The sequence below is a fragment of the Physeter macrocephalus genome, chromosome 18 (genome assembly GCF_002837175.3).
Source record: "Physeter macrocephalus isolate SW-GA chromosome 18, ASM283717v5, whole genome shotgun sequence".
Classification (NCBI taxonomy): Eukaryota; Metazoa; Chordata; class Mammalia; order Artiodactyla; family Physeteridae; genus Physeter; species Physeter macrocephalus.
The window spans coordinates 40,886,924-40,903,588 of record NC_041231.1 but is presented as its reverse complement, the minus strand read 5'-3'; the positions used below and the strand labels follow the sequence as shown (position 1 = coordinate 40,903,588).

Below are 16,665 nucleotides of genomic sequence, written 5' to 3'. Positions count from 1 at the left end.
AGAAGTGTTCATAACTAACAAGTTACTAAACATTTACAAGCAAAACATGTAAAAACAGGTCAGAAACACTTTATAACTCTTTTTTTTTGGCCACACTGTGTGGCTTGCAGGATCTTAGTTCCCGGACCAGGGATCAAACCAGTGTCCCCTGTAGTAGAAGCGTGGCGTCTGAACCGCTGAAGCACCAGGGAAGTCCCCATATTACAAGCTTAAAATAGCTATAATTATTATCACTGCCTTGGATTTATACAGCACTTTACTTACATAATCCAAAGGCTTTTCAATTCAGAAAAGGTACAGTTAGTATTTTCCATACTTCATAGAGGAAAAATAGAGATTTGGAAAAGGTAAAAATTCTGCTCACAGCTAAAGAGTAAAAATAAAAATGACTGGTGGCCTTGGAATGGATGTGTTGTCCCTGTCCTGACTTGGGGTTCCCACCAGGCCCTCAAAAGATAGGGAAAAGACAAGAGTTTAGGAAGCTTCATTTATTAATGGATAAAAAATTTATAAAAACCTGCTGGATTTCGACTGGAACTGCAATGAATCTATACATCAATTTGGGAAGAACTGACATCTTTATAATACTGAGTCCTTCAGCTATAAACATGACGGATCACTTCATTTATTTAGGTCTTCTTTAATTTCTCTTGATAATTTCCTGACAGTTTTTTTTTTTTAGCATGTGTACGTGTGAGTCTTATATATCTTTTAACTAAAAGATTTATTCCTAGGTATTTAATGTAAATTTCATATTTAAACATTTTAGTTTTCTAACTGCTCAGTGATGGTAAATAGAAATACAGATGATGTTGATATTCTCACTAATTCTAACAATTTATCTGAACATTTCTTGGATTTTCTCTGTACCTTTGCAAAAATTGATCATTTTATTTTTCCTTTCTAATCTTTAAAAACTTTTTATTTTTCTTGCTTTACTAAGAATAGTTTTTCAATTAAAGAATCATTAAAAATCTACTATGAAGAAAACAGAACTTGCAATAAATTAGGAACTGGCATGTTTGAGGAGCTGAGGTTCCTGGAAATTTTATCACTCAAGTGGCCTAAGGGAAAGGTACTCTCTGCCAGGTGAGGCCATGTTCATTCCCAAAAGCAACTTCTTGGTGGCCATTTGATTACCATTCAAGTTAGTGAGGACATCTCTTAACAGAAACTGAACAAAGAACATATATATAATAGGAAAACAGTACTATTTCCTAAGTGAAATAGGCCCACTAGGTCTATATCGTAGAAGATGAAAAAATTACACCTAATTATCCTTAAAACTTTTGTTTCAGAGAGACAAAAATGAGATTTACATTCAACAGTGTGTATATTTAACACAATGAAATTATAAATCCTCTAAAGCTTAAGTTTAAACACTTTAAATTATTAGTCTACAAAAACAAATTAATTAAAAAAAAGATCTGCCTCCTTGCATTTAAGTCAATATAAAATGTAACAAAGAAACACTTTTCTCCCATGGGGAGGGTGGATATTGAAATCCCCAAGCTGGGCTGAAAACCCATTTTTTGACCACTAGATGCATTTTCTTTAGGGGTTTATCTCAAGATGAACATCTCACTGTATGCCTGTTGTCCTGCCTAATATTAATGGCACCCTCTCTCACTCTCAGAAGTGTCCTAGTTGGCTGTAAACCAACCAACAATCCAAACACCAGTACAGAAGTATAAACGAGAAGACCTAAGTTTCAGTTCTGGTCCATTTCTTGGACAGTAACATGACCTTTCTGAGAATATCAGCATCTTTTACCCAGGGTTATGGTTTGAAATAAATGAAATCCTAGATTAAAAAAAAAAACTAGTTTATAAACTACAGAATGCAACACATTCTAACAGGCAACTGTAAAAAGGAATTACTTCAAGTGATGTCAGTGAAAATGGCAGTTGGGGAATCCACGTGTTCCTTCACAGAAACACTAAGAAAAGCTAGCAAAAACTGTGAGAATCAACATTATTGGAATCCTGGAAAACAGCTAAAAGTTTACAGCAACCAAATGAATCCTTACTTAAGGAAAAAAGTGACTGAAAGCCAGCAGGAGAGCGTTGTGGCATTTTAATCTACCTCATCCATCCCCCCCACCCGCCCAACTCTTATTCTTTGGGGAATAAGAGTTTTGAAAAGCTTCCACATAGTCCTGAAAATCTAGAAAGCCATGCACATGCCATGGGCAGGGTGCATGCTCAGCAAAGACCTGAGAAGGCCCTAAGCTCTCACCTTTAGCTGACTATCAAGCCCTGCACAAGCAGGTAGTAAAGGCAAAGGCAGAGTTGTAAACTTTTGCGCTGTTAAAGGTGCGCTCCAGCAAAGATGCAGTATGCAACTGCAAAGACTGGGAATTTTTTTGGTTTTTTGGATCCAAGCATTTAAAAAAATCCTGTTAAATCACTAGCTGACCACAAAGCTAGCAGAACAGAGACTTCAGTGAAAGCACAAAGAACACAGTCTTTAGCTTAGAAAAGTCACTAAACAAGCAATGACAACCCACAATAAGCAATAACAACAAAACTTGAGGAGGGGGGAGAATCTGATTTCTAGAGTTATCACATCATAACATTCAAAATATAGTTTCAACATCCAGTTTTCAACAAAAAAATTATGAGGCATGCATGAGACAAGTAAGTGTGGCTTATTCACAGGATTAGAAAGAAATGAACAGAAACTGTCCCTGAGGAAGCTCAGACACTGAACTTACTAGACAAAGAATTTAAATCAACTGTCTTCAATACACCCAAAGAGCTAAAGGAAGCCATGGACAAAGAACTAAAAGAAACCAGAATGATGTCTCACCAAATAGAGAATATCAATAGACAGAAAATGTAAACACAAAATAGATATTTTGAAGCTGAAAAGTATAATAACTGAATTGAAAAATTCATTAGAGGAACTTCCCCAGTGGTCCAGAGGCTACGACTCTGCGCTCCCAATGCAGGGGGCCCGGGCTCGATCTCTAGTCAGGGAACTGGATCCCACCTGCCCCAACCAGGAGTTCACATGCCATAGCTAAGAGTTTGCATGCCACAACTAAAGATCCTGCATGCTGCAACTAAGGATCCCGCAGGCCTCAACTGAAGATCCCACATGCTGCAACTAAGACCCATCACAGACAAATAAATAAATAAATATGGAAAAAAAAAGAAAAATTCATTAGAAGGGTTCAACAGATTATCTGAACACACAGAAGAATCAACGAACTTGAAGACAGGTCGATTAAAATGAAAAGTCTGAGGAAAAGAAAGAAAAAAGAATACAGAAAAATGAACAATATCTTAAGAGACCCGTGGTACACCATTAAGCATAACCAATATAGGCATAATAGGAGTCCTGGAAGGAGAAGAGAGAGAAAGGGGCAGAAAAAATATGTGAAAAAACAGTGGCCAAAAACTTCCCAAATTTGATGAAAGACATGAAAGAAAAAACTGCCAATGGAGGATTCTATATCCAACAAAAGTAGCCTTCAAAAATGGAGGAATCAAGACATTTCCAGATAAGCAAAAGATGAGGGAGATTGTTGCTAGCAGACCTGTCCTACAAGAAATGCTAAAGGGAGTTCTTTAGGCTGAAATTAAAGGACATTAGACAATAACTTGAAGTCATACAAAGAAATAAAAACCACTAGTAACGGTAACTACATAGGTAAATATAAAAGGCAATATTATATTTTTGGTTTGTAAATCCTCTTTTTCACCTATATGATTTTAAAGACAAATACACAAAGCAATAATTATAAATCTATGATAATGGGCACACAAAGTATAAAGAGGTAATTTCTTACAATAATACAAAGGGGGAGGGATGGAACTATAGAGGAACAGAGTTTTTTTGTACAGCATATGAAACCAGATTGTCATAAATTTAAGATGTAATCCCCAGGGTAACCACGAAGAAAATAACTAAAAAAGAATCAATGATACAGTTGTCCTAACCAAAGAAGACTTCAGTCTCACCTTTGTTAGGTTCCCTTTGAGTCTCCCGACTAGGTTTACACTAGGGAGTAAAGCTCTAGGGCACAAGTTAAAAGGAAGACTTTCTCTGCTGCAGAAACTCAAGAAGGATTTAATAACTTCACTAGATTGTGTTGCCTCTCCCCAGAGGGGAAGAGGAAAATGTACTGAATTATTGGCCATTCAGACATTTTTACCATATCCAATTCTGAAAAAATTCACAGCACCAAAAACAATGTAGGTAAACAGTAAAGTGACCAAAGTCTAAGTGTAAAATACTTTTTAATCTGCAAATTTCCTTTTGGTCCTAAGCATGGTGGCTCCTTCAACTTTATAACCATATGTAATCAATATAAAGCTTATGACTAGTAACCTTTTGGAAAACCACTCCAAAAGACGTAAACAGTAGTTGGTGTAAGCAAGCTAATGAGTTAATTCAGGGCCAGAATAAATACAACAGCTGAAAACAATAACAGTATATGGTGCATATAACTAGGTCTGAGAAGCAGAATGCCACTGTGAACACTCAGTTCACAGGATGACACAACAGAAACCAAAACAAGAGTCCTTCACATTTTTGGAATGGGAACAATAACACTACTAGGGTTAATCCAACAGAGACTGTAAAAGTTTTTTAATTGCTGTCCCTGCTTCCTACCTTACTCTTACAACATGTCCTCCAAACTGCAGCCACAGTGATTCCTCTAATGCATATATGTCGGCTCACATGGCCTCTCTGCTCAGACTCCTCACAGGACCTCTCATCTGTTCCAGATCAATCCCTGCACTGTCTGTAAGACCTACCATGACCGAGTGCCCAGCCACCTAGAGGGCTCATTCCCTACCACACCCCCTGGCTGCTCCAGCCACCCGGCTTTCTTCCTGTGACTCAAACATGCCCAGATATTCTGCCTCAAGGTCTTTGCATTTGGTGTTTGTTGTGCCTAAAAGGAGTAAAATCTCAGTTTTGAATGGTTTTCTTCCTCACTTCCTTCAGGGATCTACTCTCATGTCACCTATCAGAGGGGCTTTTGTTGACCACATTACCTGAAATAGGACCTCCCCTCAACATTACTCTCTATCCTTTTCCTCTGCTTTATTCTCATTCATAGCCCTAATTACTACCTGATGTTCTATATATTTAATTTTAATTTATTTACTGACTCCCCAGCCTCTGTCCCACTGTAAGTCTCTGAGACAGCTGAGATTTTGTTTTTTTTATTGCTGTCTACCTGGCACCTAGAAGAGTACCCAGGACAGAAGAACTATTCAACCAACTGTGGAACGAATAAGATTAAATTAAAAGCATGAATACCTACCTAGAATACATGTCATGGGGCAGGTTTCTTCCAGATTACTCAGAAACACTTCTTTCTTGTAGAACATTTTTGTGGGCTCGTGTTCCGTCTCTTCTGGGTGAATGAAGATGGGGCCGTAAAAATATGCAGCTCCATCTCGGACCCATACCTTTTCAATTCTTGGGAGAAAAAAATGAAGAAATTCCATTAAAATAGAGTTCTTACAGGTTTCATTCCTAAAGGCTTAGTCTAACAAAAATTCTGTTAACCAAAAACTTAATGATATGCACTATTTAGAGGAGTTTCATTGGCTGTTTTGATAATAAGACAATTCCCTTGATTTTTTTTCCCCTTTAAGCATGTGAGAAGATACTTGGAAAAAAGAGAAGTGAACATTTGGCTTCTCATCTCATGGGGAAAATTTTTTTTTAACATATACTAAGGCATAAAACTTAATAGTTTAAGCTCTCAGGTTTTCTTCCTGAGATGCTAAGCATCTACCATTGGATTTGTGAGCTGAATAAACACACAGATCATCAATATTTGGGGTCAGATCACATTAGTGGCACATATTCCTTTAAGGCCATGGTTCATGACCTTTTTGAAGGTCAAGATCTAATACCCCTTTACCCCATGAGAATGTGATGAAAGTCACAGACCATCTCCCTAGAAAAAAATAAAAATTAACATCTGACTGTTCAGCGCAGATACTGTACCATTCCTCACAACCACACCATAAAGTTGCTATTATTATTGTCCCAGTAGCCTCATGGTTCCAAACATGAAGCAGCATCCTCATTGCAGTTAATGCTAACTCCACTCTTCCAGTTCCTCAGGCCAAAATGCAGGGGTCACCCTTGACTTCTCTCTCGGACACTATTTTCTCTTAACTCAATCTTTCAAAACAGGATCTGACTAATTTACAGAATTGGATCTGACTATTGGCCTGAACCACCATCATTCTTGCCTGGATTATTACAATAGCATCCTAGCAGATCTCGCTGTTCTACCTTTGACTCTTTACAGTCTATTCTTAACAATCAGTAGACAGAGCAATCCTGCTAAGACCTAAGTCAGATGTCACTTCTGGGGACTTCCCTGGTGGTCCAGTGGTTAACACTCTGTGCCTCCACAGAGGTGCGCGTTCGATCCCTGGTCGGGGAACTAAGATCCCGCATGCCTTGCAGTGTCGCCCCCCCAAAAAAGTCACTTTGCGCTGAAAATAATCCATGATATTTCATTTAATTCAGTAAAGGCCCAAGTCCCTACAATGGTTTCTGAGTCCCACAAGATTTGCACTATATCCCTTGGCTCTCATATCTCCTATCTAACTCATGTACAGCTCACTCCACCTGTAACAAACTCTGATGATTTGAACAGGCCAGGATGCCTCTCTTCCTGTCTTTACACAGGCTGTTCTCTGGCCCTGGAAAGCTTTCTCCCTGGATATTCACATTACTCACTTCCTTGGTTTCTTCAAGTGTTGGCTCAACTGTCAGCTCTCAGTGAGGCTTCACATACCATCCTATTTAAAGTTTTGAACACCCTAACTTTGACCATGGCACTCCTGATTCCCCATACCCAGCTCTATTTCTTTCCACAGCACATATCATAATGTGATGCACTATACACTTTACTTATTCATGATGTTTATAGTTTGTCTTCCCACTAGAAAAAAGATCCGCGGGACTAAGGATACTTGTTTGTTTTATTCACTAATGTATCTACAGAGCCTAGCAAATAGTAGGTGTGTAATAATTACTGAATGATGAACAAATACAATGAGGAAACAAGCTCAGAGAGTTAAGTCATTTACCTATGGAAATTAAACTAGCAGGGCTGGGACTTAAACCAAGATCTCTTGGAACCAACTACTTTCCTTAACTACTATCCTCTACTGCCCAGCCCTGAGCCCTGACTCGTTTAATGCTATTCTATGCCATCCAACCATACTTCCACCCATTTACTTGTTCATCAAATATCTGAGCCTCACGCACTATGCTTGGAGCAGGGGATATAAAGGTATATATATCGCTTTTTTGCTCAAAAAGAGAGGGTCTCTAACTCTCAGGGCATTTGCAGTCTGGTGTGGAAGCCTGATAATATAAATGATATGTGCTCTGAGAGGAAGGAAATACACGGTGCTCTGAGAATGTGTAATAGGGAGACCTAACCTAGTCTGGAGGAGACAGGAAAGGCTTCCTTAAGGAAGAGCCATTTCAAATTTAAGCTAAAGGAGTTCACCATATGAAGCTGGCAGGGAGATTTCTGGGTTGAGAGTTCAGTAAACGGTAGAAGAAAAAGCAAAAAAAAAAAAAAAAAAAAAAAGGATTCATGGAAGCAATTTAAAGAAGGAAGTGTGGCTAGAGGCGTAAGCAGAGAGTGTGTGGTGTGAGAGTGTGAGAGGAAGTTGGAAAAGTTGCCAAGGCAGGGACTTTAGCCTTCATCCTAAACAGTGATGAATTTCTACTGGCTCTGAATCTCTCAAACAAAACCTCGTCCTCTCTACCTCAAAAACGCTCACCTGCCCACACGAGGGCGCACCAGGCCATGGGACTTGATGAAGACACAGTCGCCAACCTTCAGCCACATGTCATTATACCGGAGCTGCTCAAAGTAGTGGCAACCTGGTTCACCGTTAGACATTTCCACAGGGACATCTTCTTTCTCCTGTGGTAAAGGAAACTGGTTGAAGACAGGCCGCTGACAATCAAGGAGTTGGCAGAGAAGGTAAGAAGGGAAAGCAGATTTCCTTCATTTTAACTTAAAAGAAAAAATAACCATAAACAGAAGCTCTGATAAAAACAGGAAACCAAAGGAACAGGTTACTGAAATCCAACTAAGTCTTATCAAATATTGTATCTATTTTAAATTTCTAGTTAATTTTCATAAAATAATGTTACTCCAAGACTGTTTTATTCCCCTCTCCTTTCTTCCCCCATTCTCAAAGACTTTAGCAAAAAAAAGCAATGAAGACTTACCAGCAGACAGAAAACAGCCTCACGCAACTGTTAAAAAGATAAGGAGCAAATTCTACACAAGCTTCCTCTTCACCACATTTCTTCATATTAACAATTGACTGATTTAAAAATTTTATCATTTTGATTTATTCCAACATGGAAAGGAACAGCATAGCCTCTGTGACATAAACACACATACTCTGTTTTTGAATAAATTACAGGGTCTGTCACCTACTGGCTGCTGTGACATGGGTAAATTACTTGACCTCTTTTTTTTTTTTTGCGGTACGCGGGCCTCTCACTGTTGTGGCCTCTCCCGTTGTGGAGCACAGGCTCCAGACACGCAGGCTCAGCGGCCATGGCTCACGGGCCCAGCCGCTCCGCAGCATGTGGGATCTTCCCGGACTAGGGCATGAACCCGTGTCCCCTGCATTGGCAGGCGGACTCTCAACCACTACGCCACCAGGGAAGTCCTTTTTAAAAAAATTTTTTTTAATTTTTATTTGACCTCTTATGCCTTAGGTTCATCATCTGTAAAATGGAGATATTGTGCCCATCAGGTGGGGCTGTTAGGAAGCTTAAATGACACAATTCATGTTACGTACACAGAATAATGCCTGACTCAGAAGAAAAATAAAAGATAATTCTGACTAATGAAAATAAGAAACATAATTTACTGAGAACCTAGCAGATACTGAGCACAGAACTAGGTGTTTTAAATATAAAAGCTCTAAAACACATAAAAGCTGAGGAAACTGCAGAACACCCCCCAAATTTTCTACTGCATCTCCCTGAGAATATCTGAAACTTCAAACTTAAGGAAAAAAAAAATCTCCTTTAGACTGTCCAAAATAATTTAATGTTTTGATCTTTATGATTTCAAATGTGGTACTGAAATGGACTTCCTGGAAAATCCTTAAGAATGAGAGAGGTCCCACATATATGATGGGTGAGGGGCACCTGAAGGAATGGAAGCTATGAAACAGAAAGCCCTGAGATTAAGAATACATTTTTAGGGCTTCCCTGGTGGCGCAGTGGTTGAGAGTCCACCTGCCGATGCAGGGGACATGGGTTCGTGCCCCGGTCTGGGAGGAACCCACATGTCGTGGAGCGGCTGGGCCCGTGAGCCGTGGCTGCTGAGCCTGCACGTCCGGAGCCTGCGCTCCGCAACGGGAGAGGCTACAACAGTGAGAGGCCCGCGTACTGAAAAAAAAAAAAAAAAAAAAAAAAAAAAAAGAATACATTTTATTTCAGGAATGGGTTCTGTTCTAGTTATTCATCTAAAAAGTTCTTAGCATGACATGTTTTGGCCATGCAATATTAAAATAAATATATGAGACTAAAAAAAGTAACTCATACATAGAGAGGACACTGGGGACTTACGAATTCTAATGACAATAATAATAACAAATTTAAGTTAATTCCCACATTGACTTCCACTGACATTTCTTCTTTTAAAATTAATGTCTCTATGATTCCCAAACATACTGGTAAAATGTAAAAAATATGTTTTTTCCCAAGCTCCTTTTCTCTTACAAACACTGTAAGGACACTAAAATGGATATTTTTTCTAGGACACTAAAAATTCATTTTTTCCAGGTTTTTTTTTTTTTTTGCGGTATGCGAGCCTCTCACTGTTGTGGCCTCTCCCCGACGCGCAGGCTCAGCGGCCATGGCTCACGGGCCCAGCCGCTCCACGGCATATGGGATCTTCCCAGACCAGGGCACGAACCCGTGTCCCCTGCATCGGCAGGCGGACTCTCAACCACTGCACCACCAGGGAAGCCCTCCAGTTTTTATATTAACAATTTAAAAGCTTCATTTTTCTTCTTTATATAAAAAGTATATTTGTTGGAAATAATTCAAACATTAGAATACGTAAAATTTAAAGAACAAGTCTTCTGTGATCTAACCCTAGAGATAATCATCCAGTTTATAGTTTCCCATGTTGTTTATACATACATATATATAAACATACATTTTGATTTTTCTGAGTAATGATGGAACCACATCCCATTCTGCAACCTGTTAATTCCTTTTGCTGGCTGCACTGTTTGCACTATATGAATGGATGTATAATAACTTAATTCCCATTCACAGGCATTTGGGTTTGGCCTAGGGTTTTGCTTTTACAAACAACACTTATGTCACCCTTTGGCGTACCTAGTTGAGTACTATGTTGGAAAACATTCCCTGCCATCAAACAGCAGGGCCAAAGGGAATGCCACTGATGGGAGATGAGAGTGTATTACCCCACCCCGACACCAGGCTGCATGTATTATCAGGCTTCAGACCTCTTGCCAATTTTCTGGGCATTTTAAAAGCTATTAGATTAATACGTTTTCTTACATTTTTTAATGACCTTCTATAAATGATCTATTTGGTCCTTTGCCCATTTTTCCAGTATTATTTTTTCCCTAGACTTCAAAGAGCTCTTTGTACATTAGAAACAGCAGTCCTTAGACTGTTTCATTAAACTAATTGATATTGTCAATTGTATCAAGAAAATGATTTTTTCTTCTTTTATGGCTACTGGGTTTTATATCATGTATATAAAAGGATCCATTCCAAGCTTATAATGAATAAAAGATTACAAGTAAATAATAGTAAATGTACTTAGGTTAGCAACTTATGTTTCTTTTTTAATGTTTATATCTTACTTATTTTGGAATATGAAATGAGGGAGAGTTCAGGTGGTTTTTTGTTTCTTCTTTTTTCAAATGGCTACCAGTTTTTCCAATATCATTTGATTCCATCCTCTCTTGCTGATTTGAAATACTACCTTTATCCAAACTTTCAGTTATAAAATAAATGAATCACAGGTATGAAATGTACAGTGTGGGGAATAATTACATAATATCTTTGTATGGTGACAAATGATGACTAGACTTACCATCGTGATCATTTTGAAATGTATAGAAATATTGAATCATTATGTTGTATACCAGGAACTAACATAGTACTGTAGGTCAATTATACTTCAAAAACACAAACTCAGAAAAAGAGATCAGATCTGTGGTTACCAGAAGCAGGGGATAGGGGGAAAGGGGGACCGGATGAAGGTGGTCAAAAAGTACAAACTTCCAGTTATAAGATAAATAAGTATTAAGGATGTAATGTACAACATGATAAATATAATTAACACTGCTGTACGTTATATACGAAAGATGTTAAGAGAGTAAATTCTAACAGTACTCATCACAAGGAAAAAAAATTTTTTTTCTATTTCTTTAATGTTGTATCTATATTGAGATGATGGATGTTCACTAAACTTACTGTGGTAATCATTTCATCATATATGTAAGTCAAATCATTATGCTGGGGCTTCCCTGGTGGCGCCGTGGTTGAGAATCTGCCTGCTAATGCAGGGGACACGGGTTCGAGCCCTGGTCTGGGAAGATCCCACATGCCGCGGAGCAACTAGGCCCATGAGCCACAACTACTGAGCCTGCGCGTCTGGAGCCTGTGCTCCGCAACAAGGGAGGCCGTGATAGTGAGAGGCCCGTGCACCGCGATGAAGAATGGCGTCCGCTTGCCACAACTAGAGAAAGCCCTCACCAGAAACGAAGACCCAACACAGCCCAAAATAAATAAATTTTTAAAAAATCATTATGCTGTACACCTTAAACTTATACAGTGCTATATGTCAATTATATCTCAATAAAACTAGAAGGAAAAAAAGGCGATTGTGGGACAAAAGGGAAAGTATGAATCAAGTCTCTAGATTAGTAAATAGTATTAAAGTTAATTTTTTGGTTTAGATCCTTGTACCATACTTAACAAGGTGTTAACATTACAGAAGCTGAACGAAGAATATAAGGAATGTCTTTGTACTATCTTTGTTAAGCACCTGGCACATTTATTAAGTCTAAAATCATTTCAAAATAAAAGTTAAAATATATAAAACTAGGGACTTCCCTGGTGGCACAGTGGTTAAGAACCTGCCTGCCAATGCACGGGACACGGGTTCAATCCCTGGTCCAGGAAGATCCCACATGCTGGAGAGCAACTAAACCCGTGCGCCACAACTACTGAGCCTGCGCTCTAGAGCCCGCAAGCCACAACTACTGAGCCCGTGTGCCAACTACTGAAGCCCACATGCCTAGAGCCTGTGCTCTTTAACAAGAGAAGCCACCACAACGAGAAGCCTGCTCACCACAACAAAGGGTAGCCCCCACTTGCAGCAACTAGAGAGAAAGCCTGCGTGCAGCAACAAAGACCCAACACAGCCAAAAAATAAATTACTTAAAAAGAAAATTAAAAAAAAATATATATATATAAACTAAAATGAATGAATGAATATCTTTATATTCTGGATTTAATTGTGAAAAGCCTATTCCCTCCAATGACCAACCCTGAGCTAATATCTTAATATTTTTTTAATGTATTTTTGTAAAATGTAATACTATTTGGCAGGGTAAAGCACTCTTGACTACTCTTTCAGTTTTTCTTTTTCTGGTGACTGTCATGTATTTATTCTTTCCTAAGAATGCTAGAAATAAAAAAAAAAAAAAAGAATGCTAGAATAATTTTGTCAAGTTCCAAAACAACTTATTCAAGTCTTTAATGTCCTGCAGTAGACTATTTTTCTTCCCATAGGTTCCATATACTCCTTTTAAGATAATTTCTTAATGTATGTTTTTTGTTCATATGAATTGGATATTTTCTTCCATGTGATTTTTCTAACAGTTGTTAAAGTGTATTCAACATTTTCATTTTACTTTCAAAAGTCTTATGAATTATTTTTCTGTTTATATAAGAAAGCTAATGACTTGTATATAGATTTTGAAATTTCTACTTGTTGAATTGTTTTCAAAAACTTTTCAGTTAGTTTCTCCCCATTATCTGCAAAAAAAATAATTTTGCCTCTTATTGTCAATATTTTTACTACTTTTGTTTGTCTAACTACATTGGCTACTCTCAGAAAAATTTAGATAATGGTACAAAAAAGCACCTCTGTCACGTGTATAACTTTTTTTTTTTTTTTTTGGCGGTACAAGGGCCTCTCACTGTTGTGGCCTCTCCCGTTGCGGAGCGCAGGCTCCGGACGCGCAGGCTCAGCGGCCACGGCTCACGGGCCCAGCCGCTCTGCAGCATATGGGATCCTCCCGGACCGGGGCACGAACCCGTGTCCCCTGCATCGGCAGGCGGATTCCCAACCACTGCGCCACCAGGGAAGCCCACGTGTATAACTTTAAAAGGAATTTCTTTTACTCTAGGCTTGAGATATGAAGACAACTTTAAAAAATCACTTTGAGGAAATATCCATCTGAAGACTTCAATCAAGATGGGTACTATACCTTATCAGATAATTTCTCCTTCTATCTACTAATTATAATGATGTGTATTACTGAATTTTCCTAATTTTGAACAATTCTTGCATTCCTAGAATGAACTCCCCCCTACTTGGTCATGTTGTTCGCAAACAACTAACTTGATTTCACTTGTAACAATACTTTTTTCCCAAGTACTTTTTGTATCAATATTCATAAAGTGAGACTGAACTGCAGTTTTCTGTTTTTACTTTGTCAGACTTTGGAATCACGCGCAGGCCCAGCGGCCACGGCTCACGGGCCCAGCCGCTCTGCAGCATATGGGATCCTCCCGGACCGGGGCACGAACCCGTGTCCCCTGCATCGGCAGGCGGATTCCCAACCACTGCGCCACCAGGGAAGCCCACGTGTATAACTTTAAAAGGAATTTCTTTTACTCTAGGCTTGAGATATGAAGACAACTTTAAAAAATCACTTTGAGGAAATATCCATCTGAAGACTTCAATCAAGATGGGTACTATACCTTATCAGATAATTTCTCCTTCTATCTACTAATTATAATGATGTGTATTACTGAATTTTCCTAATTTTGAACAATTCTTGCATTCCTAGAATGAACTCCCCCCTACTTGGTCATGTTGTTCGCAAACAACTAACTTGATTTCACTTGTAACAATACTTTTTTCCCAAGTACTTTTTGTATCAATATTCATAAAGTGAGACTGAACTGCAGTTTTCTGTTTTTACTTTGTCAGACTTTGGAATCAAGATTATTCCGGCTTGGTAAAACAAACTGGGAAGTTTTCTTTGCTCTCCATGCTCTGCAATAATTTTTTTTTTCTTTTGGCCGTGCCGCATGGCATGCGGGATCTTAGTTCCCCAACCAGGGATCAAACCCATGCCCCCTGCAGTAGAAGCGCGGAGTCTTAACCACTGGACTGCCAGGGAAGTCCTTCAATAATTTAAAGGGTTAAAAGAATTTACCTATGGAATTATCTGACCTGAGTACTCTTTGAAGTGAGCTCTTTGACATTAAAAAAATTTCTTCACGTTGGTGTCCACTTACATGTGTTATCTCTTCTTGATTCCACTTTACTAATTGGTATTACCCTAGAAAATTATTCACTTCATTCAGGTTTTTTAAATTATTATTTTTTTTTGGTTTTATTTATTTATTTTTTGGCCACACCATGAGGCTTGTGGGATCTTAGTTCCCTGACCAGGGATCTAACCCAGGCCCTTGGCAGTGAAAGCGTGGAGTCCTAACCACTGCACTGCCAGGGAATTCCCTCATTCAAATTTTCAAATTTATTAACAGAAATGTGCAAGACTTTAAATTTCCTCTATATTTTGTATGTTGAGCTTAATTCCCTTCTTTTTCCTTTATTAGGATAGTTGGTAGTTTATCTCATTGAACTTGTTGAAGTCTCCTTTTTAATTCTGCTGCTCTATTTATTTATTTATTTATTCATTCATTCATTTATTTATTTATGGCTGTGTTGGGTCTTCGTTGCTGCACGCGGGCTTTCTCTAGTTGCAGCGAGCGGGGGCTACTCTTCATTGCCGTGCGTGGGCTCCTCATTACCGCGGCTTCTCTTGTTGTGGAGCACAGGCTCTAGGTTCGTGGGCCTCAGTAGTTGTGGCACATGGGCTCAGTAGTTGTGGCTCACGGGATCTAGAGCACAGGCTCAGTAGTTGTGATGCACGGGCTTAGCTGCTCTGTAGCATGTGGGATCTTCCCGGACGAGGGCTCAAACCCGTGTCCCCTGCATTGGCAGGCAGATTCTTAACTGCTGCGCCACCAGAGAAGCCCTGCTGCTGTTTTTTAAGTATTAATTTCTTTCTTTCCTTTATAGTTCCTTCTTTCTATTAGGCTGTTTTGTTTTTTTTAATTTAATTTTTTTTTTTTTTTTGGCTGCATTGGGTCTTTGTTGCTGCATGCGGGCTTTAGTTGCGGTGAGCAGGGGCTACTCTTCGTTGCAGAGCACAGGCTCTAGGCATGCAGGCTTCAGAAGCTGTGACACCCAGGCTCAGTAGTTGTGGCACACGGGCTTAGCTGCTCCGCGGCATGTGGGATCTTCCCAGACCAGGGATCGAACCCATGTCCCCTGCAATGGCAGGCGGATTCTTAACCACTGCACCACCAGGGAAGTCCCTAGGCTAAGGTTTTATATTGTTGCTCTTTTTCTAATTCTGAATTTGAGTACTTTATTCATTTATTTTTGAGACTAGGTATTCTGAAATATAAAATTCTTTTCTATGTGGCTATTAGCTACATACCTTTTCCAAGTTAAAACTGTCTTCAGTTCGACTGTCCTCTGAGTTGTCTGTGTTCTTCTCATCATCCCCTTTATCTGCATTTGCAAATACAGAGGCCACTCGGACCACAGGCAAGGGCACATCTCGAGGGACAAATCTAACAGAGCTGATGGGCATGGTCCATAGTTTAATTTTCTTAAAAGATTTGGTTTTGGCAGAATACCGTGATTCACAGACAAAAACATCCTCATCTCGAAAGTTTTCTGGGCATAATTTAAAGTATTCCTGGTAGATATAAGAATAAAATCAATTAGGTGAATTTTCTGAAAACCAATCAACCAAAAAACAAATAAAATCACCAAGCAAGCAAAGAAGTAAAAGCTAAAGTATTAAGACTTTTTGACAGTGAACAACAAATGGTAAATGGCTAGAGATCTAGGAGTATTTCCTTATACTGAATGGCCTTACTCACCACATACTGTTTAGCTTATTTAGCTTACCAACTGCTCCTCTGACAGTATATTAGTATTTCATACAGCTATAAAGTTCCTTAAAGCTGTGGGCATGTGCCTATACTACACAGACAAACAAAAAGTGCACCTTTTTACCTAAAACCACACTAACAATTTATAATGATACTTCAGAAAATGCCACCCTTAAAAATTTGTCTGCCGATATAAAAAAAATTTAAGCTAACTGCATATAGCTATATAGTGTAGGCAGCAAATGGTCTTTCACCATCATGTTCAGGTTAATTTCTCCCCAAATCTTTACAGAAGCTAGAGACACAGCTTAAAAAAAATTCAACAGTTTAAAACAGAGCTATCAATTTTGTAAAGACCAATTTTTTTGTATTTGTGAATTTTATTCCCATGGAATAATTTATTGTTTTGGGACTAATGAGTTTCTT

General features: G+C 38.8%; 1 protein-coding gene across 21 annotated transcripts in view; it reads right to left on the bottom strand.

The window, feature by feature from the left end:
• Nucleotides 1-16,665, bottom strand: part of PBRM1 (polybromo 1) — a 101,951-nt gene that overhangs the window by 19,615 nt on the left and 65,671 nt on the right. For all 21 annotated transcript variants that reach the window (XM_055079844.1, XM_007116595.4, XM_055079851.1 and 18 more), the window contains 3 exons: nt 15,777-16,040; nt 7,788-7,933; nt 5,285-5,442 (listed from right to left, as the gene is read on the bottom strand). In XM_055079844.1, coding sequence (XP_054935819.1) covers nt 5,285-5,442; nt 7,788-7,933; nt 15,777-16,040 — 568 coding nt within the window. The remainder of the gene's footprint in view (nt 1-5,284; nt 5,443-7,787; nt 7,934-15,776; nt 16,041-16,665) is intronic.